This window comes from Cryphonectria parasitica (assembly GCF_011745365.1).
Source record: "Cryphonectria parasitica EP155 unplaced genomic scaffold M406scaffold_11, whole genome shotgun sequence".
Classification (NCBI taxonomy): Eukaryota; Fungi; Ascomycota; class Sordariomycetes; order Diaporthales; family Cryphonectriaceae; genus Cryphonectria; species Cryphonectria parasitica.
Window position 1 is genome coordinate 486,224 of NW_024468919.1, and position 21,288 is coordinate 507,511.

Consider the following 21,288-nt stretch of genomic DNA (forward strand, 5'->3'; position numbering starts at 1 on the left):
CCCCGCCAGCCTCCGAAACATTCTGTGAAAAAGAGAGAAAAAAGGTGCAACATGATGACGTTAATAATGTTGAGGCTGACAGGCAACTGATGGTGTAATTACGGCAGGTGCCCGTCGTTTCGTTGGACTTGTTTCACATGATGCCGCGGCCAGAGCTCAGAGATCGACGACAGCAAGAAAGAAACTCCAAGCCAAGGAAATGAAAAATGAGGAAGCAAACGACCAGTGATCAAACGGGCCTGCGGATCTCATGCAGGTCTGTCATGAAAAGAGATAGACTAGCGGACGACAATTAAGTACTTAATCAGAGAATGACACTAAAGGCACGGAAACACGTACACATACTCACACTACACGCTTACAGAGAGAGACCGAGAGAGCGGGAGGATGTTGGCATGCATAAAATTGTGGAGAAAGTCGTCAGTCATGTGATTAAACTCGCCTGCCCTGGCCGATGCTAATATAGAGATCGGAAATAATGCCCTTACGCGATGCATGCAAGACAGCAAACAATTTCTAATGTTGACTGCCCGTCTTCCTCAGGATCCCCTTCCCAATTCTGTGTATTCTCCAAGTGCCGCCGTGTTCATCATCCCAAGCCACCTCGACGCTGAATGCTTCTTCGGGCTAAGTCTAGCCGTTATTGGTGGAAGAAGTGGTCTCCCTTCCGTCGTTGCAGCCGTTAATACAGGTAACAGTTGGCGTATTGACGTCTTGCATCTCGTATAAGAGGTCAAGTGAGTGTGTTGGCAATGCTGTGCAACCAAAAACAAAACTGGGCTAGCCTGGGCCGCGATTTGATTGCTGTGTTACGGTCGGGCGTTGCCGGAAGTCCAACATGTGATCCTGAGTGGATGATAGGGAATTCGTTCAAGACGTTTCGTAAGAGAAGAATAAGATGGTGGGGGGGGGGGGGATAGATTGATCTGCAGTAGAACAACAAGAAGCAAATGCAGGTGTGCGCTGAAGACAAACTTCAAAGCTGTCAACTGGCTGAGCGAGGCTTGACCTTACCCTATCGGGGAATATATGAATTCCCCGCTAAGTGAAAAATAGCAGTGTCAGTATGTACATACCCGCATGCCCCCACCCCCCCCCCCCTCCTCCATTACAAGACGGCAGCCTTACTTGACTGTTTGCTGATCCAATGCAGCATGCCTAGAGAAATCTCTAAATGCATGGTAGAAGCCGAAATCCCAACAGGAAGATTTCCTGACACGCATAAGTAAGATGGAAATGTCATGGCACATTAGAGTCACAGTGATGACAACCTGTGAAGCGGTGATGACAAGGCTGGCAGCCGTGCAATCATTCGTGCAGAGCTGGCCAGCTGTTGAGATCTCTTAAATGAAACTGTAGATTCCCGAGACCTGGGAGTTTTTGTTTATCATATGGCCAGAAAAAAAAATGACCAACCATTCAAACGCGTAGACATAGCCAGTATCCAAAACAGTGTGGGGTCACGAGATGCTTTTGCTGCAGGCCAAAGCAAGCCGCAAAGATACATGTAATATATGCAGGCAGCGCACAGACCAGAAAACTTTGGAAGTGAGGCGACTGCCTGCAGGGGGAGGAGAGGCAAGCAGGAGGAGAGGATCATATTTGTCCCGCGCACATAAACTGTTATTTGTTTCCCCTCGCGTTCAGCCTTTTGTTTCTTTCTAAAATATTTCAATTTTCATCTCCCTTCTTTCTCTTCACCTTTCAGCACATTCAGGCTTCTGTCACTACGCAGACGGGTCTGCCTGTCTTTTTCCTTTGCGTTTTTGTTTGCATTCCCTTAACCCATCCCTCGTCCCTTTTGCTTTTTGTCAAACACAACACAACACAATCAAGAATGTCCAGATTTCTGCACGAGATGGAGGCCAAAGTTGCCATGAGCAACACCGCTGCTACCCCTGAGACGTATTCTGAGCCCGGGGTATCCAAATCTGTTGACATCATTGACAGGGAGTACAATGGTGATGTCCAGCATGCCATGGAGTCTCTCCTCGTGTCTTCCACCCTTCCACCCTCTCCTGAGAGTCCCATCGTCTACAACTACAAGCTGTCAAATGACCACTTCCAGGAGGCTCGAGCCTACCTAGCAGCTCATAACAATCAGCACCGGTATGAAGAAACTATTTATTTACTCAAGCTTCAGTCCTTTTCTTCTGCCTTCTCATTGGCCTTTCATATGGCACTTCCTTTCCAGAAGTCTCTGAATTGCTACCACTTTTGGCTTTTTGTGATCTTGAGAAGCCTTCTGCTAATACTTGCCTCATCGCAATGCAGATGTATGACCACTGGGGACTTGTTGGTAGTCAAGATGGACGTTTGGCCTTGTGAGAAGTCCTGGCTGTGGCTTACAGCCCAGATTGAGAACCAGCGCCTCGAGCTTGCTGAGCACACCAATGATCCTCTGGTCACCAACTACATGAATGAGCTCGGAGTTGATTCTACCACCCAGAAAGAGTTGTCTCAACGTCTGCAGATGCCGGCCTGTACTCCCTGCAAGAACCCCCTGCCAGAGTCTGCTGCTCCTGCCTTGAGCCCTTCTGGAAAGTCTGCCACTCCCTCCAGTTTCCAGGAACATCCTGATACCCCCTCCTCCGGAACTGCGGAGGAATCTGGTATGAACAAATCTATATCCTCTGACGAGGGTCTGAATGATACTTCTTGCCCCAGAACTGTGGTCATCATGCTGTCTGCTCGTGACAACACCTGGGAGGACCTGATCGAGAAGATTAAGCACATGCTCTTCTCTCCATGGATTGAGCAGCGCCGAGGTGATATCCGCCTGGCCCTCGCCATCAAGGGACCTTCTGACGAAGACCTCCGTGAGGGCAATCGCGAGGTTCGTGTGGGTATCTGGCGTCTTCGCTCCGGCACTCGAGGTGCTGAGGCCATGGACACTGTGTTCGACAAGGTTCGTCCATCCAGTCCTCTTTCACTCGCCTATCGGCCTTCTGTTTCAAAATGCCTAGTCTCCTAATATTCTACTCCGGGGGGAATAGATCATTCGTGACAAACACGGCCGTCACCGTGTCAGCCCCAGTGCTGCCATCGTCCTCACCTGGCGGGACTTCTTGCGCCCCTACCTCGGCCGCGACGAGGAGCCCCTGGGACTGGCCAGCCTCTTGGAGAATGAGCTCCTGGTCATTCCCTACGGCGTCCTCCTCCAGGAAATCGAGAAGGACGAGCGTATGCTGGCTCTGCCGGATGAGGAGTTCCGGGATATATTCCGGTTTGAGCGCATCCCGGAGCCCACCAATAACACCCACGAACTCGAAATGGCTTAGACACCCCCCTCCTCTGCCCCTGGTGTTCCATGACAATGATCTAGTACAGACACTCAGGCAAGTCAAGAGCACTGCAACAAAGCACAGCAACGGACTCAACAGCTGGCAAGATGTACTATCAGTGTCAGTGTCGAGTGCTTTAAAGAATGGGGATTTACTCATCAACAACTGAAGTTTTGAGAAAGGGAGGAAAAAATCCTGATGAAAAGGAAAGAGAAATATCTGACACAGGGGCAAGGGATCAGTGGGTAGAAGACATACAGTCTAAATCTTCGTGATTTCTCCCTGCTAAGATAGATCCCACTTGTTGTTCTCACAGTATGGCTACATAGTAGGATACTTCTATCAGTTCATGTAACGTTGCAGGCTTTTGGTCCCCGTAATTAGTTGGTCTTCTTAGATGCAACCTTCGTGATTGGATGATGTTATCGTGCAAGCAAGTCTGGATTATTGATATATGACAAGACATGGAACGGCTGTGGTCACTCGTAAACCAAAACTTTTCTTGTACACTCTGAATTGTGTTTGCACGATTTTCATTTTCCACCTGCTACCAAACATTTCTCTGCACTGATGTATGAAGATCGCTGCCCAGGCAGAGTTCCCCAGGACCAGAATGATATCATAAAGTCGCGCCCTTGAGGTTCCTTGCAACGTCTAGCAGCCATTTCAGATGAATGATGTTCTCCGTCTCGGATACCGCCGCCACAGACACCCCTGCCGGCGCGCTCCAGGCTCCTGCGGTGCTATCGAGGTGTTGCTGTTAGTGCCTGACCACGACAATACCAAAGCCCATAATCTGGGCCTCGACGCCGCGCGCCGCCGACAGGACTAAGAACCTTTTGTCGTCGAGGCCATTGCGGGCCAGCAGCTCATACATATCCAGTTTGAGTCGGGACCCTCTGGGGAAAGGCCACGGCATTTTTGGCGCAAAGAAGGTTGACCTGGTGGTAATGGAGGATGGTATGGGTCATGAGGCGTGGAAAGCCGTCGGTACAGTGCGGACAGGCGAAATAGCTGATGCCGTGGGCTTCTACCTCGAGCATTGGTAGGATGTTGTCGAGGCTTGTGGTGTGGGAATGACTGGTGACCTGACTGTATGTTGGCAATATTCGCTCTGGGCTAGCAGCTCGCTTCTTGACGGGAATCAGCAAGTCCTAATCCTGGCTTTTCTTCTTTCATCGCCTTTGGAGCCTAGCTACAGTCTACTAAAAGTATATAAGTACAGCATGCAGTCTTGGAGGGCTACATAGGCCAAACCATACCCGCTGGTGGTGGTAATAGTCAATGGAGTAAATTTACGGTATTCAAAATAGAAGAACATTCTGATTTCAACCAGCAGAAGAATTGACACCATCTGATAACTTTAAACCAACGTCGACCCATTCTGTGATGGACGCTGCGGAAGAAATGTCCATTGGTGGAATTCCGGACCTATCTCCAACGAGAGCAAGCAGAGAGAGAGGAGATGTTGGCAGACAAATGGTTCGTTCAGGTTCCCACTTGGGATGAATGGTTCAGTGTTGAGATATGGCGTCATTTGATTGCGAACGTGGGAAATACGCGGATCCTACCCAGGTGGGCCCAAACGCCATGCAGGTTGCAGATACAGCAATCGATCCTGGTGGGTGTCTTGTCGATTTTTGATAGCCAGACCGCTTGATAATCTGGTACATAAAAGGAGAGGAAAGAATGTGAGAATTTGTTGCTTTCAATGCTTTACGCCAGCGACCTGTGTGAATTTCAGGAATTCCTCGTCCTGGTCCAGCTTCTCGCTCTCAGAAGCATTGTAAGCGAGCAGTCATCGACTCCTGGAATGCCATCCGGGCAGTCGTTGTTCTCCCTGGTATCATTGTCTTAACTCCAAAGTACCCTCAGATTCCCCGCTGTAAAAAGCACAGGCACCATGGCATCCAGGCAGCACCGCCTGCTGCTGGGCTGCGGCCTCTCCTTGCTCTTGGGCAATCTCGTCTCCGCCGCGGGTCCCTTTCTGACCCAGATCGATAACCAGACATGGGTTTTCGGCAATGACCTGTGGAACGTCACCGAGGGTCCGAATTATGCGACGAAGCTGTACTCGTCCATCCTGCCGGGCGAGGATCTCGTTGGCACAGCCTACGGCCACTACTCTGACGTTGGTATGTGCGAGGGTGTTCCTACCACATGTTGATTAGTTTTTCCTGTACTGACTAGACATCATCTTCTGCCAAAAGATGGTGCCACCCTGCTCGAGTGGACCTCGGCTGCCATCGTTGCCACTGGCGACGACTACATTGACATCGCCTTCTCGTCCACCGAGGTTGACCTGCACTGGGTGGTCTTTGACGACCTGCAGGGTGCGTACCAGTACGTGGTCAACAAGGCCACGCCTTGGATGGAGATCCTCCGTACGCTGTGGCGCCTCAACCCCGACATTTTCCTCAACGGCCGTACCAACATCAAGGATGACATCCTGCCCCCGTTTTACCTGTACGCCAACGCCACCGAGGTCCAGGACGAGACCTTCGAGCTGGCCAATGGGACCTACATTACCAAGTACGACTGGTCCAACTTCGTTCGCTTTAGAGACTTCTATGGTATCTATGGGCCGGACGTGGTTGGCTCGTGGTGGGTGCATCCATCTACTGAGTACTTTACTGGCAACCAACTCAGCCAGACTCTGACGGTTAGTTCCTGACTTGGTGGTTTTTTGGTTTTTTTTTTGGGGGGGGGGGGGTTTGTTTATCTCTTTGTTGTTCTCTCTATTTTTCTCCGGTTTTTTCTGGGTTTTTTTTTCCGGGTTTTCTTTTTCTATTTTTCTTTTCTGTTTTTCTTTTTTTTTTTCGGTGGGGGGGGGGGGAGGGGGTTGGTTTGTTTTTGTTTTTTTCTTTCTTTTCTTTTCTTTCTTTGGTGATAAGTTTTCCCCCTTTCCTCTTCGAGCTTGTCACGCTAACAATGAATACCAAAAACCAACAGGTCCATCGAGAGTCGGCAACAGGAGACTCGGTCCAGCTGAACGTGTTCCAAGACACGTCACACTTCCGCGTGGGCAATGATACACTTGCTCCAGTGGGCAAGATCTGGGGCCCGTGGCTGTGGTACCTGGTAAGTTGCCTTATTGTTGATTTGCCATCTCGGTAGATCAAGATCCTGTCGTACCGTTCGGGTAGATCGATCGAACTTGTACAACGTCGTATAAATTGCATTGTCTGACCCGGGAGTCTCGTCTTTCTTGTCAATCTAGAACAACGGGTCCAAAGAGGACGTGGAACAGCGGCGCCTCCAGGAGCTCGAGAAATTCCCCTACGCCTGGCTCAACGACACCGCATACCAGTCCCGCGGCGAGATCACTGGCACCCTTACTCTGAGCGACGGGCGCCCTGCTGCTGGCGCATCCGTCTTTCTTGGCGATACTGATACGTCGATCCGTCCGCTGATCCAGGGCACCAACTACTACTACACCACCCAGGCCGCCTCTGACGGGTCTTTCTCCTTCCCCAACGTGAGAACGGGCTCGTACGGTCTCTACGCCTGGTCTGATGGAGGAGCGCTCGTAGACGTGTACACCAACGTCACAGTGACCCCAATCGCCGTAGAGGCAGGGCAGACAACAGCGCTGGGCGAGGTGGCATGGGCGCTTCCCACTGGGCACACTGAGATCTTCCGCCTGGGCGACTTTGACAAGAATGCCACCGAGTTCGTCAACGGCGGGCTTCCCTACCAGTTTGCCATCACCACCCTCAGCCCGGCCAATTTGACGTTTATCATTGGGGAGTCGAATGTCTCGACGGACTGGTACTATGCCATTTCGGACCTGGGCACGTGGACCATCCAGTTCGAGATCGATGCGGCAGACCTGGCGAGCTATGGGGCCAACGGGACGGCACTGCTGAGCGTGTCTCTTGCGGGCTACTCGGAGAGCCAGGCGCTGGACATTGATGTCAATGGGAACCTGCTGGGTTCACTGAACAATGATGTCCTGGCAAATGATCCGGCCCTGTACCGTTCAAGCAGGATTAGTGGCGAGTGGCGCTTTCTCCAGTACGAGATTGACCCTGCGCAGCTGGTTGCCGGCACCAACACCATTGGATTTACCATTACGAGATATACAGAATGGCGAGGCTTCATGTGGGATAGCATCTTCTTAGAGTGGCAGAACTAAGAAGGATCGTAGCGTGGCACACCCAATACTCTCTATGTATTGGATGGACATGTTCCGAGGCAGTCGAATTGATTGTCAACAAAAAAATTTGGCTTGTCGCTGATAGTCTCACTGATAGTCCACATACATTCTTCTGCCTTTGCTTCTTTTCCTGGCTGTTGTAATGCTCTCACTTGCTACTAGTAATGACGATGATAAAGTCTAGTGTCGTGAGTGAACTTTCAATCTTTCATCCGTGCCCTCTTTTAGCTTGTCATCATGCCTCATTCAACCCGAAATCCCCTGTGAATTGACATGGGCTTCATGGTCTCTTGTTGTCTATCGTCTCTCTCACTTTTCATCTTTCTCGTCGTTGTTACTCGTCGGTGATCATTCGCTGCTCTTCAATCTTGGTATTGATGCGATGCGCAGGTCGTTGAAAACAAATGGGAGGACATATAGTGGGAGAAGGGAAAGGGGGGGGGGGGGGGAGGACCAGTAGCTGGAGGGAGATAATTATTCCCTGGCCAACATTGAAGCCAACTACTGAGAGTATCTACTGCGTGACCTTGGGAAACATCTACCGTAGGCGGATCACTCTAACTAAGTACACGACTGCAAGACTTGGTGTGCAGTAACCCCCCCCTTTTTTTCTTCTTCTTCTTTTATCAAAACAAGATGTACAAGAAATGATTCTTCTAACCTAAAACCCATACATTCTGATCACGTGCACTTTCCTTGGCCACTGGCCAAAGTAACAAGTCTTTCGTCCTGTTTTGACCTTCCTGATTCTTCATGGTGCCTTTTCTGATTTCTCACAGGGTAAGCCGACGGGCATGGAAATCAAACCAACCTACGGGCGGTAGCCATTCGTCAAGGGACCTTCGTAGGAATGCGAGTCAGTTTTTTACTAATTAGGTACCTATAAGATATAGTCTAAGATGCCTTACAGGGAGTAGAATCCGTCTTCTTTTCTAGGAAGTAGATTCGAGGTGTGGCACTAGGCTTGGTGCTATGTAGTTACAAGGCTGTTGTGACAGTCTAACTGCATCAAGCCGTTTATCTCTCCACTGATTGGTGCCAGCCGTCTTGCGCCAAAAGAAGGATGTATGTCTGACCACCATCGCCTTTCTTGCTGCCCATAGTGTCTGGGGCTGTGTCTTTCAACCACTAATTAGCCAGCACTCTTGTCGATACAGCGCAAGAGATGCCCTCCTGCGTATCACCAGACACGCGTCACTACCAGTAACGTGGAACAAATATGATCCTGGTCACAACCAGACAGACGACCTGGGACTCGAGATTAAAACAGGAACCAAGATGAATTACCACCTGGGTGATTAAGATAAAAACCCCGTCGCCATCTCTATTCGCCTTTCTTTCTCTTACATTCTCTCCCTCCCTCTTTGCTCTAGTAAATTCCCAAATATACCAGTCTCATTCACTTTAGGTCACCATTGGAACTAATAATTTCAAAAACCAAAAAAGGGACCTTTCGACATATTTCCTGCACTGATCAGACGCACAACATCTTCCAAGACAATTCCTTCACAGCACCAACTCTTCCCACCACCAAAAGAAAAAGAACTTGTGCTACGACGACAAACAATAATATCCAAACATGGGAATCACTGGAGACGTTGCTTCTGCAGCACCAACACGAAGGACGGCAGACCAGGAGCAGATCGATCGTGATACAGTCATCAGAAACTTTACCACAGGAGCCTATCTTGACTGGCCGAACGAGGCTGGAGTAAGTCATCGCTCTCGCATTCCGTCCTCTCGTTCTAGTGAAAGCTAAACATATACACTCTTGATTAGTTTCAAGATCTGCACGAGCACCGCGGTCCCATCAAGCTCACCGTCAAGGGAACCATCCCCGCTTGGGCTTCAGGCTCATTCTACCGCAACGGCCCAGGGTCGCGAAAAATCGAAGGGGCCAAATCCCGGCGTGGACAGGTCGAGGATGGGACCGTACACATCTCGCATTGGTTCGACGGCCTCGCCCACCTACACCGTTTCGACATCACCATCTCGGACGACGGGCAAGTCGAGGTGTTTTACTCCTCCAGGCGCCAGGCCGATAATTTTGTCAAGCTCGTCCAGGAAAAAGGTTCCTACGGTGATGTCACCAGCTTTGCGCAGAAGGCAGACCCTTGCATTGGCATCTTTGGCAAGGCCATGATCTGTGTCAGGGCTCTGGACCAGGGCAAGGAGGCCCTTAGATACGACAACATGAACGTCACCGTGCTGCCCGGCATAGATCTGCCTAACACCACACCTAGTAGTTCATTCTCTCCCTCCTCTCCCTCTTCTTCTTCCAAGGCAATCCATGGTATTGGCAGCAATGGCAAGAAGGTAGACAATGTCGACAAAACTGGCGGTCAACTCGCAGGCACTCCAGCTGCCACTGCCACTGGTCACCGTCAAGGTGGTAACAAGACAGTCTGGATCTGTTCCGACACTTCTGGCCTGCGTATAGTGGATGCGGCTACCCTTGAGCCCATCGGCAGTGCAGTCCGCCAGAGTGAGTTACATCCTTTGCTGAAAGGTGCCCTCTCGTGCGCGCATGCTCAGCGGGACCCTATGACGGGTGATCTGTTCAATTACAACATCCAAGGGGGCCGCTACGCCACCTACAGAGTCTTTCGGGTCTCTGCGGCGACGGGCAAGACGGATATCCTGGCGACCATCTCTCGCCACGACCTAGCTCCTGCCTATATCCACAGCTTCTTCCTGAGCGAGAGGTTTGTGATCCTCAAGGTGCCCAGCTCGCACTATGGCACGATGGGACTCAGCGTTCTCTGGAAAAGAAATCTTGTGGACGCTATGGAGCCCTTTGACGAGAGCAAGGTCTGCAAGTGGTACGTGATCGATAGGCTCCACGGGAAGGGTGTCATCGCCGAGTTCGACACGCCTGCAGGTTTCTTCTTCCACACTGTCAACTGCTGGGACAAGATCGTTGCCCAAGAGGACAAAGACAAGACCTCGGGTACGGAGAAGGGGACAGGTAGTGAAATTCGTGAGGAGGCTGACGTCTTTTGCGATCTTGTCGAGTTTCCCAATCTGGACATCCTTCAGGTCTTCTACCACGATATCCTCCTAAACATCGACAACCAGGCCCAGAAGCGTTATGGAGACGAAACCACCGTTGCCAAAACCATGAGCAGCCTGGTCAGATGGAAGTTCCGCGTCGCCCTTCCCACAGCATCACCAAAGGACAGTAAGGCCGCCCCAGCCAAGAAGCTGCTACTTCGCGGACCCGAGCAGGTCTTTTCCATTCCCGCCCCGCATACGGGTGAGATGCCCACCATCAACACTCGATACCTCACCAAACCCTACCAGTACGTGTACAGCCTGCTGCAGAACGGAAAGTCCACCTTTCTCGACACGATCGTAAAGACCGACACTGTCACGCGGGAAGCGGTGTCGTGGAGCAGTCCCAACGGTCATACACCGTCCGAGGCGATCTTTGTGCCACGCCCTGGTAGTGAGAAGGAAGACGACGGTGTGCTCTTGAGCGTGGTACTGGATGGGTACTCGGAGAAAAGCTACCTGATCTGCCTGGATGCCGGGACGATGATGGAGGTGGGAAGGGCTGAGATGGACTTTTCTGTGGCCTTTGGCCTTCATGGACTGCACTGCCCGACCTAGGCAACGTTGTCAGCATGAAGTTGGTGATATAATGTACAGAGGATGCACAGGAAAAACACCAAATGATAACACTCCAAGACTGGGATACAGTGCAGACATGTTGACACTTGCAATGCAAACCCCTTTTCCTTTTGAATCTTTCTAAAATTCTTAATTCTATTTATATCATTAGAGCCCATCAGTACTGGATTTCAATCAATTTTCCTTCTATCCCCCTAATTGATATTGCTTCCCTTTTGAATTCCTCGAAATATGCATTGTTCTCCCAGCTGCAGGTGCGTTTCTGTGCCTTCCTGACCCAGCACACGCGTAACGCGTTCCTTCTTCCCATTATTTTCTTTTCTCTTTTCTTTTCTCTTTTCTTTTCTCTTTTCTCTTCTCTCCTTCTCTCCTTCTCTCCCTCTCTCCCTCTCCTTCTTTCCTTCTTCTCCAAATACAGCCAACAGAAAAGCAGGGGCCACTTTCTAACATAAAGTACTTTCCAGGTTTCTTGACCTCGCCTACGACTCCTCATCCACAACGCGGCTTCCCAGGTTTCTCTCGCCAACCTGTCAACTCTGCCATTTCATACAAGGATCAGCTAAAACCCAGCTTTCCAGCTACATATTATGACAAAGTTTTCTCAGAGAGATGCACGCGTTGTACCAGGCAGTGGTGAAAGTGGCCTTTCGGCCCTTAATGGAGCCACTATTGTTACGGCCAGGGTGACAATGTGGTTGCCACGGGCAGAAAAGGCCTCTAGGGCGGCAGCGGAACGGTGCAAGACTTTTGAACTGGCAAAATCGCGCTATAGCTACTCGCAGCGAGAGTGTGAGTGCCGACAGCACAGGCAGGACTCACCACGGCCCCGTTCACAGTCCAGGTGGCCAGAATCCATCAGAAGATTCCAGCAAGGAAGGCAGGGATAGTGGACTTGGTCGGGGGGCTGGGCGTCTTCGTCCGAAGAGTCGTCGATGACTAAGAAGGGGCCGACGGCACGATGACTCTTACACAGGACGCGTTAGTCTGGCACACACACCGTTGGCGGACCGGGATGCGGGTGCTCTGGTGACGAAGAAGTGGCTCAGGTATCTAGTACCAGTCACAGACTTCACTCCGAACTCGCTGATGATCAACATAGACTCTACCGAGGAGATGCAGGGTCGGACGTATGCCAAATATGCAAACGCGAACTACGTCCTGGAGGCCACTGGCGAGCTGCTATCCGACAAGAAATTCAAGGGAAACATATTGATCATTGCCCCGTCTCATGGGCAACAGATGTTGTAAGAGTGCAAGCTGCACGAGTGTGGTGCTTTCGAGCTCAAAAAGGCCGGCGAGTACTACATTTTTGACAAATCTTGGGTCGAAGTCCGCACGCACCAGGGAGCCCAGGGCAGTGAATCTGACGCGATCAGCATTGACCTAACAAGATCGGATAGGCCGGGCATAACTTCTCACTCTGGATTTGTCAATGTTGTAAGCTCTCGCGCTGTCTACACACAGCTCATCCTTGTCAATGAACGCGTCTTCGAAGGCCCCTCTGTCTTCAAGTCGGGTCCCATGGTGAAGCCTCTTTGGGACTGGGTTCAGTGGCACAAGGGCAAGGGAGCGTTCATCAGCGAATCTTCGAGACCTTACGAGAGGACGTGCGACCATTGCCTGCTGGCAGGACACGTATTGGGCAAGTGCCCTAATCGGTCCAAGCCTTGCCCCATCTGTCACAAGACGAATCACCACGCTCGCAGATGCTGGTGGAACTCCAAGTGAAAAGTTTACGTGGTTAGGGGTCCCTTAGGAAACCTTCAGATAAATCTTTCAGAGCCTTCGATTGAATGTTTGAGACTTCTACGTAGAAAGCTTTAAGAGCTTTCGATTGAATGTTTAAGACTTCTACGTAAAAAGTTTTAAGAGTTCTTGTGTAAATCTTTAAGGACTTTTGCGTTAATCTGGCAAGTCTTCGAGTAAAACTTTGAAAGGTTTCAAGAGCAGTGCGCTCACATGAGAAGAGAAGAGAACAAGGCTGAAGTTTTGGCCTCATTGAAGTATGTAATGGGCGTTGACTGTTGCCTAACTATGGTGTAGTAGGACCAGCAACTTACTGGGCCTTGCACACACCCTGTCAGGCAACTGCCTTGAATGTGTGCTGTGCCAGTTCTCCTCTTCGGAAGTGTTGACGGTTCTCGTGATGTTCTTCTCCACAATCTCACGTCCACCTGCGTGGGCCACGCACTCGTCGTTACCCATAAACAAGCAACGAAACGGGATCTGTTACCTGCACAAGCTTCGTGTGCTTGTTGGTCTGAGGGTCAATGCCACCATAATGGACCAATCCTCGAGGTTCTTCTCGCCGACGAGGACGAGGATGACGTGCGTGGTCGGCTGCCAGGGCCGACTCGTAGACTCCTCCATCTTCAGCAGAGTGTCTGCTGGAGATGGGAGGGGTTGTTGCTGTCGCTGTTGAGGGGCCTGCGGCGCCTGAGCTTCTGCAGTTTGTTGTCCTGACGAGGATTTCCCGTGTCCTTCGACCTGCTCGTAGGAAGATTGGTCTTACCATCTATCAGAGTTTATGGTCGATTGAGGCACGCCTCGCGGGCCGTCGTTTCGATGTTCAGAGTTGAAAGGGGCTTTTCGGACCGCTTTCTCGTCGGTTTTTGTAATACCAGCCGTCGAGAGCGCGTGCGAGGCAGATATTGATGTCAGGCTCGTAGGCCAGGGCCAATTGATTGAAAAAGGAGAACAGGAGGTGGCATAACCTATTTAATTGATGGGTTACTGCACGAGAGAAAAGAGTGGAAACGGAGGGGAAAACAGGTAGCTAGGTGAGGCTATCGAGGCAGAGGGTACCTCCCGATAATGCGGGCCAGTAGCTCACGCACTTTATTTTCCAGATACTCAGCCCCGGGAAACGTTTTCGGGCAGAAGGCCAAGAGGCAATCTATGGAACATCCAATATACGCCCACCATTCGACAACAGACTACCCGATTCCAATACAGGCCCACTCAGCGGCAGCGGTTGCGGTTGAGATAGGCTCATCAAGTTAGTCCATGCTGCTTGACTGGCTCAGCAGCAGAAGCCGTAGCATTGGGACGTTGTCTGGATACCTTAAGCACTGTGCATATATTTGTATCCATGGCCAGCCTATATTTGTTTATAGCACTTCCCGCCTTCCTCGCTGTCCGCCGGACCGATCAATAGATAGCAGCTCAGCTGACGAGACTGAGCTGAGGGCGAAAAGGTACAGAAGTAACGAAAAGCCCTCCGCTTTCAGGTCCAATCTGGAGTCATGTATCACGTTGATTGAGAGCAAGATGTTGTACTCACCAGCATCAAGAGGTTTGGACATGTCTCGACCGAGATGGCTGTTACAGACACCTTCCCCGGCTTGGCTTGCGACTTCAGGTCCACCATGATCCGGTAACGAGGTACTTTTGCTGCTTTTGAGAGACAGCGCGGAGCAGAGAAATGTTCCCGTCAAAGACAAGATCGCATTGGCCCTCGGCTGTGCTGTTGCAGGAGACGAGAATGTTCTCGTGGAAGAAGACGTAACGGCTGAGAGGCAGCCAAGTCTTGCGACAGCGGGCTGAGTAGAAGGGGGAAAATATCTCAAAGCAACAGCAGCGAAATCATTTTTATGTTGACACACAAATTATCCTTGTTTTGCCATGCAATCTTCACATTCTCACACGATTTTGAGCAAGAAAATGCCCATGGCAGGGGGGTCGTTAGTTTGGGGGGGGGGGGGGGGAGGAGGGGGAAAATCAAGGGTATACCAACCTTTCCTTTCAACGCCTGTATTTCAACGCCTGTATAATAATCTTTTAAACTAGTTTGATTCTCTATTTATTGGAAAGAACGATCTCTTATGCTTTACTACATAGCAGCTTCCTCAAACCAATCTCGCGCGGCCGAAATCATTCGCCGGCTTGGGCTTGTTATCTAGAATACCTTCAATTTCCTCCATGACCTCCGGCGTGAGTTTGTCGACTATGTCCAACGCCTTGAGATTCGAGTGCAGCTGCTCGGGCTTTGTTGCTCCAAGGATAACAGTAGACACGTTTGGATTCTTGAGGGTCCAGGCGAGGGCGAGGTGCGAGGTCTCTCCACCAAGCCTCTCGGCGATCTTGGTCAGTGCCTTGACCTTTTCGATCTTGGCCTTGCCTTCGTCGGTCTGGAGGCTCTTGATGGTGCTGGAGAAGAAGTCCTTGTTCGTGGCGAAGCGGGAGTCTGATGGAATCCCGTCATTGTATTTGCCAGTGAGGAGGCCGCTGGCGAGAGGGGACCAGATGGTGGTACCGTAGCCGAACTGGTCAAAGACCGACTTGTACTCGACCTCGAAACGCTCACGGTGGAAGGCGTTATACTGGGGCTGCTCGGCCACGGGCGCAATCAGGTTGTGCTTCTCGGCCAGGCGGATAGCCTCGGTGATCTGGGAGGCGCTCCACTCGGAAGTGCCCCAGTAATAGGCCAGGTTCAGGTTACGGATGACCTGGGTGAAGCCCTCGACGACCTCGAGCATGGGCGTGCCCACATCCGGCCGGTGTGCGAAGACGACGTCGACGTAGGGGGTTTCTAGTCGAGCAAGGCTGGCTTTCAGGCCCTCGACGACGTGCTTGCGCGACAGGCCGCGTGTGTTGGGCTCCTTGCGGCCAGTACCGAAGAAGACCTTGGTCGTGAGCACATACTCGTCGCGGGGCCAATCCAGTTCCTTGAGAGCTCTGCCCATCTCCACCTCGCAGGCACCATTGGCATAGACCTCTGCCGTGTCAAATGTTTGCTATCGTGAATGTTAGTCTCGCTCTTGTTCATAATAGTGACAGAAGCCGGCTGGGGGTGTTATTTTATGGGGGGGAGAAGGTAAGGGAAAGGTAGACATACTATGCCATGGTCCCATGCGACCTGCAGGCACTCTTTCACAACGTCACCAGTCTGGGTACCGCCGTAGGTAAGCCAGCCACCAAGGGACAAGGCAGAGACCTTGAGGCCTGTGTTGCCCAGATAGTTGAACTTCATGTTCTTTGGCTCGTAGGCCGTGCGAACGGTGGGGTGCACAGGAGCCATAGCTGCTGTTGTTGCTGATGAATAGTGTCGAATGGAGGAGGATGAGAGAGAATGAAAGAGTGTTTTCCTGTTTGGTTGTCTAGAGGGACACGAAGAGAGGGGCGAGGAGGGGTAATGGGTATATTTAAGGTGGACTGGGAACGGTGTGATTGTCCGCGTGCAGGGGCCGAGGAAAACAGAAGAGGCAAAAGAGGTTCGGCAGTAAGGGGCACCTATGATAGGTTTCGGCGTTAAGTTGATCAATGACGGCATTACAAATACGTGAAGGGTTGAAGAAAGAAGAAGAGGAAAAAGCGGATACGGAGGCGAGGGAGGGGGTACATAAAGCTTTCGTGTCTTGTTGCAGCCTGGGACGATGTGATACGTTTTGTTAATCGCTTAATAAGGCCTGAACCAGAGCTGTGCTATCAAGCTTGGAATCTTCAAAGAGCACGTGGGTAAGCTTTGGATGAGATGATCCACTCCAGGCCGAGAGCCCGGCAACAACGGAGAGTGACAGAAATCCTCGCAAAGCTCTGAGAGCAGCCTCGAGATGATGACAAGTCAAACAACAGAATAGATAGCACATGAATCTATAGTATATGTATTGTACTTGTGTCTCAATGCAAAAAATAGAAAAGTTACATCGTGTGACTTTACAATAAGTCCTTTACATCATACACAGATGGTTGGGAATGTGAGGAGCGAAAAACCCCTCCCCCTCCTCTCGCATCTTTCGCAACCCCACACACAGTTTCTCCTGCCCCACCAGGCCCAGATTTATCATGCATACTGGCGCTGTCTGCCCCTGCTGAGCCTCTAGGCGGCAGAACCCACGGCCCCACAATTTCCCGTACAATGACGAGCGGGGTTCGTGATTGGGAAGAAGGTGAGAAGAAGAGCTGATCTGGAAACCAAAACCAAAAACATTTCGGAGAGAAGTGTGACGATGATGTTTACTCGGTAAACCAGAGCAGCGATATAGTTCATGAGCAGGGGGTGAGGGCTCTTTGTTAGTGCTCACCTCCCAATATGCAGGTGAATACTAACACTTACACACCGAAGTAGGGGGCAAGCATCGTCACGTCAACCCCCGTCACCTCGATAAATAACTGACAGAAGTACCAACTGGCACCAACCGTGAGAGGCTCCAGATATAGAAGATTCCGAGAACCGATAGAGGCGCAAGGGATCAAAGTGCATTTTTCAAGGGTCTAACATGATAGATCATACAACCCCCGCATCTTGGTACAGTGCATCAGCCGGAAACGGCGGAGCCAACATGCAATAAATTAACCAACAGCCAAACCGGTCAACCTCAATGGACAGTTCCTTCAACTCGAGGGCGCGTCTATGCCACAGTTGGGTCAGACATTTTTCATCCTTCCTTCGTTCTCATAAGGGTAGGTCCTTGAATGGATCATGCGATGGCTTGCTGACGTGCAGTGGAATCAAGGCACAGCTGTGACGCACGACACGCGTCGACGATCTGGAAGGTGCGAGTTTCAAGCTGGATTCTGACCCACGCACATGCATATATATACATGTATGTATGCCCCCCTCTCTCCGTCTGCCTGTCTACTGGCTGACCTGTCCAGCACAGCGACGAACCACCTTGCAAGACTGCAACCCATCCCCAGGCCAAACACATACAAACACACGCATGCAAGTACACGCAAGCACGCGCGCGCACAACACCCACACGGCACAGCTCTCAAAAACACGATGGCCACGTTCAACAATGTCGGTGCAACCATGAACGACCTCGAAAAGAAGACGGTCCGCACCAAACGCAACTTCACATACACCTACTATACGTCTCCTGCTGTACAGGGCAAAGCTACCATCCTCCTACAGCACGGCTTTCCCGACTCGGCCCTCGTGTGGGAGTTCGTCATCACCCGCTGCCTTGTGCCCGCCAATTATGGCATCATCGCTCCCGACATGCTCGGCTATGCTGACACCGACAAGCCCGAGGACCCTGCCCAGTACAAGATGAGCGGGATCGCCGCCGACCTGGTCGACATCCTCGACGCCGAGGGGGTGCAGAAAGTCATCTCCCTCGGCCACGACTGGGGCTCGCGCACTGCACAGGCGCTGTACAACCACTACCCGCACCGCGTCGAGGGCCTGGCCTTGTTCAACCTCACCTACATCCCCGTGACCACCCAGCCCTTCAACCTGGATGCGGCCAACGAGGCCTCCCTGCAGAGGTTCGGCCACGGCATGTTCTGCTACTGGAAGCTCTTCACGGCTGACGACGGCCCGCAGCTGCTGCAGGAGAACGCGGACGTCTTGTTTGACATACTGCACACGCCAGAGGTCTGGCAGGACCTGCTCTGCGTCGAGGGCGCCCTCCGCACAGCCATCGAGACCCGCGGCGCCGACTTGGACCTCACACGGCGCGCGTACGCCACCGAGGAGATGAAGCAGGCCTTTGTCGAGAGGTTCCGGCGGGACGGCTTCGAGGCGCCCGTGTGCTATTACAAGAGCATGGTGCTCGGTCACCAAGACGGCGACGGCAATATCGAGAACAACATCGTGCGCGTGCCTGTTTTCTATGTGGGTTACAATGAGGATTTCCTCTGCAAGCACGACTTGATGAGTGACGTGATGAGGGATGGCTTCACACCGCGCCTGACCATGACGAGGCTGACGGGGGGTCACTGGGGATTTCTCGAGAACCCATCGCGGCTTGGAGCCATGCTGATGGAGTGGCTGGGGTACAGGAGTTGATCTAGGGCCTGAGGGACTGTTTCTGCACTGGTGACCACTCCCGGTGGGGGTTCTTTTCCCTTCCCCTCCTCTCACTCTCAAACAGATTTTGAGGGATTGATGTGAAGTGTTTCCTGGGGGTACGACTGGTGGTGATCAGTCTCTAGGAAGTCATATTATGTGCCACGGCATGGAAGCTTGACACAGGCATAGGGCAAGAGAGAGGGCGAGACTCACATTTTTAACCTGTCCAGCAGGCATGAATAACCTGTATACTACACACTCCTCTCATACTAACCCCCACCAAAGGAGAGGCAAGGGTAGTACCAAGCATGCACTGGTGTTGTGCATACCCCGTCACAGATGCTGATAGAGTAGCAAGGACAGCATCCATCGCGACCCAAGAACGGTCAGCCAAAGCCAGTAGTCACACAAACGCACCATCACCCATACCTTCTGTCCAGATAATACTTTAGCCAGAATCAAATGATTTATCACAAGAAAACATGATCCAAACAAAGCCGAACTAGATGAATGGCTTGTTGGAGGACCCTAGAAGAGAACCCAGGATTCATGTCTTGCTTTCAGCTGTAATTATGGTCATGATGCCATAGATGACAAGGTAACGATGTTTTCTTCGATATCTATTAATACAAGAGATATTGTGCATTTCTTGTCGGTCGACACAGAGCATGTATCGCCTCCTTCTCAAACAAGTGAATGGGGTATAGTTGATTTTTCTTCTGTTTATTGACACTTAAGCCTCCTTACTATGTACTAACTGTCACGTCATTTCCTGAGGATAGTAATTACCTTTTCATAATCACAGCTGGAGTCCAAATCCTGGCCATAGCTCATGTCCTCTGACAACCCAAGGAGATCACGTTATGCCTGGCAAAGTTTCCGTTCCGACGCCAAACTCAAACAACCCATACAATGACACCCCACAATACATATACATTTACACGCACACACTGATGATGGCGTGTGCAAGAAGGTAATCACGGCTCCGCCATTGTGTGTCTCAACGCCTTCCCCTGTTCCCCAGTCTAGTCCACCGTCTTCCCATCGCAATCTGGAATCTTCACCCCGTCTTTGAGGACTCTGTCGACAGTAAGCAGCCCCCAGTGGTCCTCCCAGTTCTCTGTCCCGTTGTCGTAGATAATCTTCCAGGGCTCATCGAAGCTCTCGAACCAAAAGTACTGGGTGCCATTGTCCAAGGCCTGACACACCCAGTCGCTCATGAACTGGTTGAGCCCGTCGATGCTGGCCACTGCGCCGTTGGTACATTCTGTAACCGCATCGGTCCCACAGTCGGTGCCGCCCTGGGTCGGCCAGCCTGTTTCGGCGATGATGTTCTTGGACGTGTTGCTCTTGAAGTAGTCCCCATCCTGTTCTGTCCAAAACGAGTACGTCCAGGCGGCGGCATCGTCAGCGCTGACCCCTCCAAAGAAAGGGTGAATGTTGGCCATGACATAGTCGGAAGCCTCAGCAAGCTCGGTGGTCCAGTCGGTGCCCAGGTCGCTTGTGGCAACGGGGAGGGACATGCCCTTGGCGGTGATGTTGTCTCGCACCTCGGACAGGAGGCTGCTGAGCTGGGTGACAGTCATCTGCTCGCGAAACAGGATCTCGTTGGCGACAATGACGCCCTCAAACGGTGTGTCGCCGTACTTTTCAAGTATGTCCCACATCTGCGCGATCTGACGGTCGCCTGTGGTTGCGTTGTTATCCTGCCATACGCCCATCCAGACCCGGATCGTGTCGTTCATCTCCAGACGGTCGATGGCGGTGAGGAGCATCTCTGTCTGGTTGCAGTCGGTGCCGTACAGACGGATGGTGTTGGTCAGCTGCGAGAGCACGGCCAGATCACGAGTGACATTGTTCTGAGAGGGCGGATCGGTGAGGCAGGCCGGATATTGGGTGTTGATGGGAGTGTAGTCGACGCCAGGGAAAACCTTGTGCAGGTTTGGGTTGTTGAGGAGCTTTTTGATCTCGGAACTGTTGATGTTCAAGTCGCCATTGGCCGCAGTATCATCGGCTGCCGAGGAGACCGAGGAGGAGGACGACGAGTGATGCTTGACCACCCCAAAGTAAACACCAAGACCGATACCCAGGGCCACGAGGGCTGTGACACTCAGACCCACAATCCAACGCCACTTCGTTGCGCTGGAGCCCTGTTTGGCGAGCCACGCTGACTTTTCAGCAATGGGACCACCGCCAGCGCCATCAGCAACAATACCACCGCTTCCCTGGTAGCCTGTACTGCCGCCCTGCACAGCGTTGTACTGGCCGCTGCCGTCACGAGCACCTCTCGTCCCAAGTAGCCCTCCAAGGACGCCTGCGCCTGCTCCTGCTCCTCCTGCTCCAACAGCGGCGGCTGTAGCGGTGCCTCTATTATGCCCAGCACTACGGCTGCTAGTACCTCCAAGGCTCAGCATGCTTCTTCTCTGCTGTTGGCCGTACTCGAGGCCGTCGTCACCATCGTCGTCGATCTCGTC

General features: G+C 51.8%; 6 protein-coding genes across 6 annotated transcripts; 4 read left to right on the forward strand and 2 right to left on the reverse strand.

The window, feature by feature from the left end:
• Positions 1–1,837: 1,837 nt before the first annotated feature.
• M406DRAFT_335205 (uncharacterized protein) lies at positions 1,838–3,281 on the forward strand (the record flags this gene model as incomplete). Its single annotated transcript, XM_040921007.1, has 3 exons — positions 1,838–2,109; positions 2,275–2,908; positions 2,997–3,281. 3 exons carry the CDS (start codon positions 1,838–1,840, stop codon positions 3,279–3,281), a joined length of 1,191 nt encoding a protein of 396 aa, XP_040770972.1.
• A 1,906-nt stretch (positions 3,282–5,187) lies between these two features.
• M406DRAFT_51746 (family 4 polysaccharide lyase) lies at positions 5,188–7,422 on the forward strand (the record flags this gene model as incomplete). The annotated part of the gene is made up of 4 exons (XM_040924457.1): positions 5,188–5,419; positions 5,495–5,946; positions 6,237–6,365; positions 6,505–7,422. The coding sequence occupies 4 exons, from the start codon at positions 5,188–5,190 to the stop codon at positions 7,420–7,422; spliced, it is 1,731 nt and encodes a 576-aa protein (XP_040770973.1).
• A 1,600-nt stretch (positions 7,423–9,022) lies between these two features.
• On the forward strand, positions 9,023–11,055 carry M406DRAFT_343619 (uncharacterized protein; the record flags this gene model as incomplete). Its single annotated transcript, XM_040921892.1, has 3 exons — positions 9,023–9,154; positions 9,223–10,629; positions 10,672–11,055. 3 exons carry the CDS (start codon positions 9,023–9,025, stop codon positions 11,053–11,055), a joined length of 1,923 nt encoding a protein of 640 aa, XP_040770974.1.
• A 3,796-nt stretch (positions 11,056–14,851) lies between these two features.
• M406DRAFT_358673 (voltage-gated potassium channel beta-2 subunit) lies at positions 14,852–16,158 on the reverse strand. The gene is made up of 2 exons (XM_040923970.1): positions 15,914–16,158; positions 14,852–15,812 (listed from the first exon to the last, which is right to left on the reverse strand). Exons 1-2 carry the CDS (start codon positions 16,094–16,096, stop codon positions 14,925–14,927), a joined length of 1,071 nt encoding a protein of 356 aa, XP_040770975.1. The 5' UTR covers positions 16,097–16,158; the 3' UTR covers positions 14,852–14,924.
• A 1,672-nt stretch (positions 16,159–17,830) lies between these two features.
• M406DRAFT_270022 (alpha/beta-hydrolase) lies at positions 17,831–18,811 on the forward strand (the record flags this gene model as incomplete). Its single annotated transcript, XM_040918050.1, has 1 exon — positions 17,831–18,811. The coding sequence occupies one exon, from the start codon at positions 17,831–17,833 to the stop codon at positions 18,809–18,811; it is 981 nt and encodes a 326-aa protein (XP_040770976.1).
• Positions 18,812–19,839: 1,028 nt separating this feature from the next.
• Positions 19,840–20,559, reverse strand: M406DRAFT_65353 (family 17 glycoside hydrolase; the record flags this gene model as incomplete). Its single annotated transcript, XM_040924928.1, has 1 exon — positions 19,840–20,559. One exon carries the CDS (start codon positions 20,557–20,559, stop codon positions 19,840–19,842), a length of 720 nt encoding a protein of 239 aa, XP_040770977.1.
• Between the last annotated feature and the right edge of the window lie 729 nt (positions 20,560–21,288).

Excerpts from the sequence above, each read along its gene's own strand:
- M406DRAFT_358673 (XM_040923970.1), bottom strand. The coding sequence starts at position 16,096 with ATGGCTCCTGTGCACCCCACCGTTCGCACGGCCTACGAGCCAAAGAAC. Across the intron at positions 15,813-15,913 it reads TCGCATGGGACCATGGCATA|CAAACATTTGACACGGCAGA; the intron begins GTATGTCTACCT and ends CATTCACGATAG.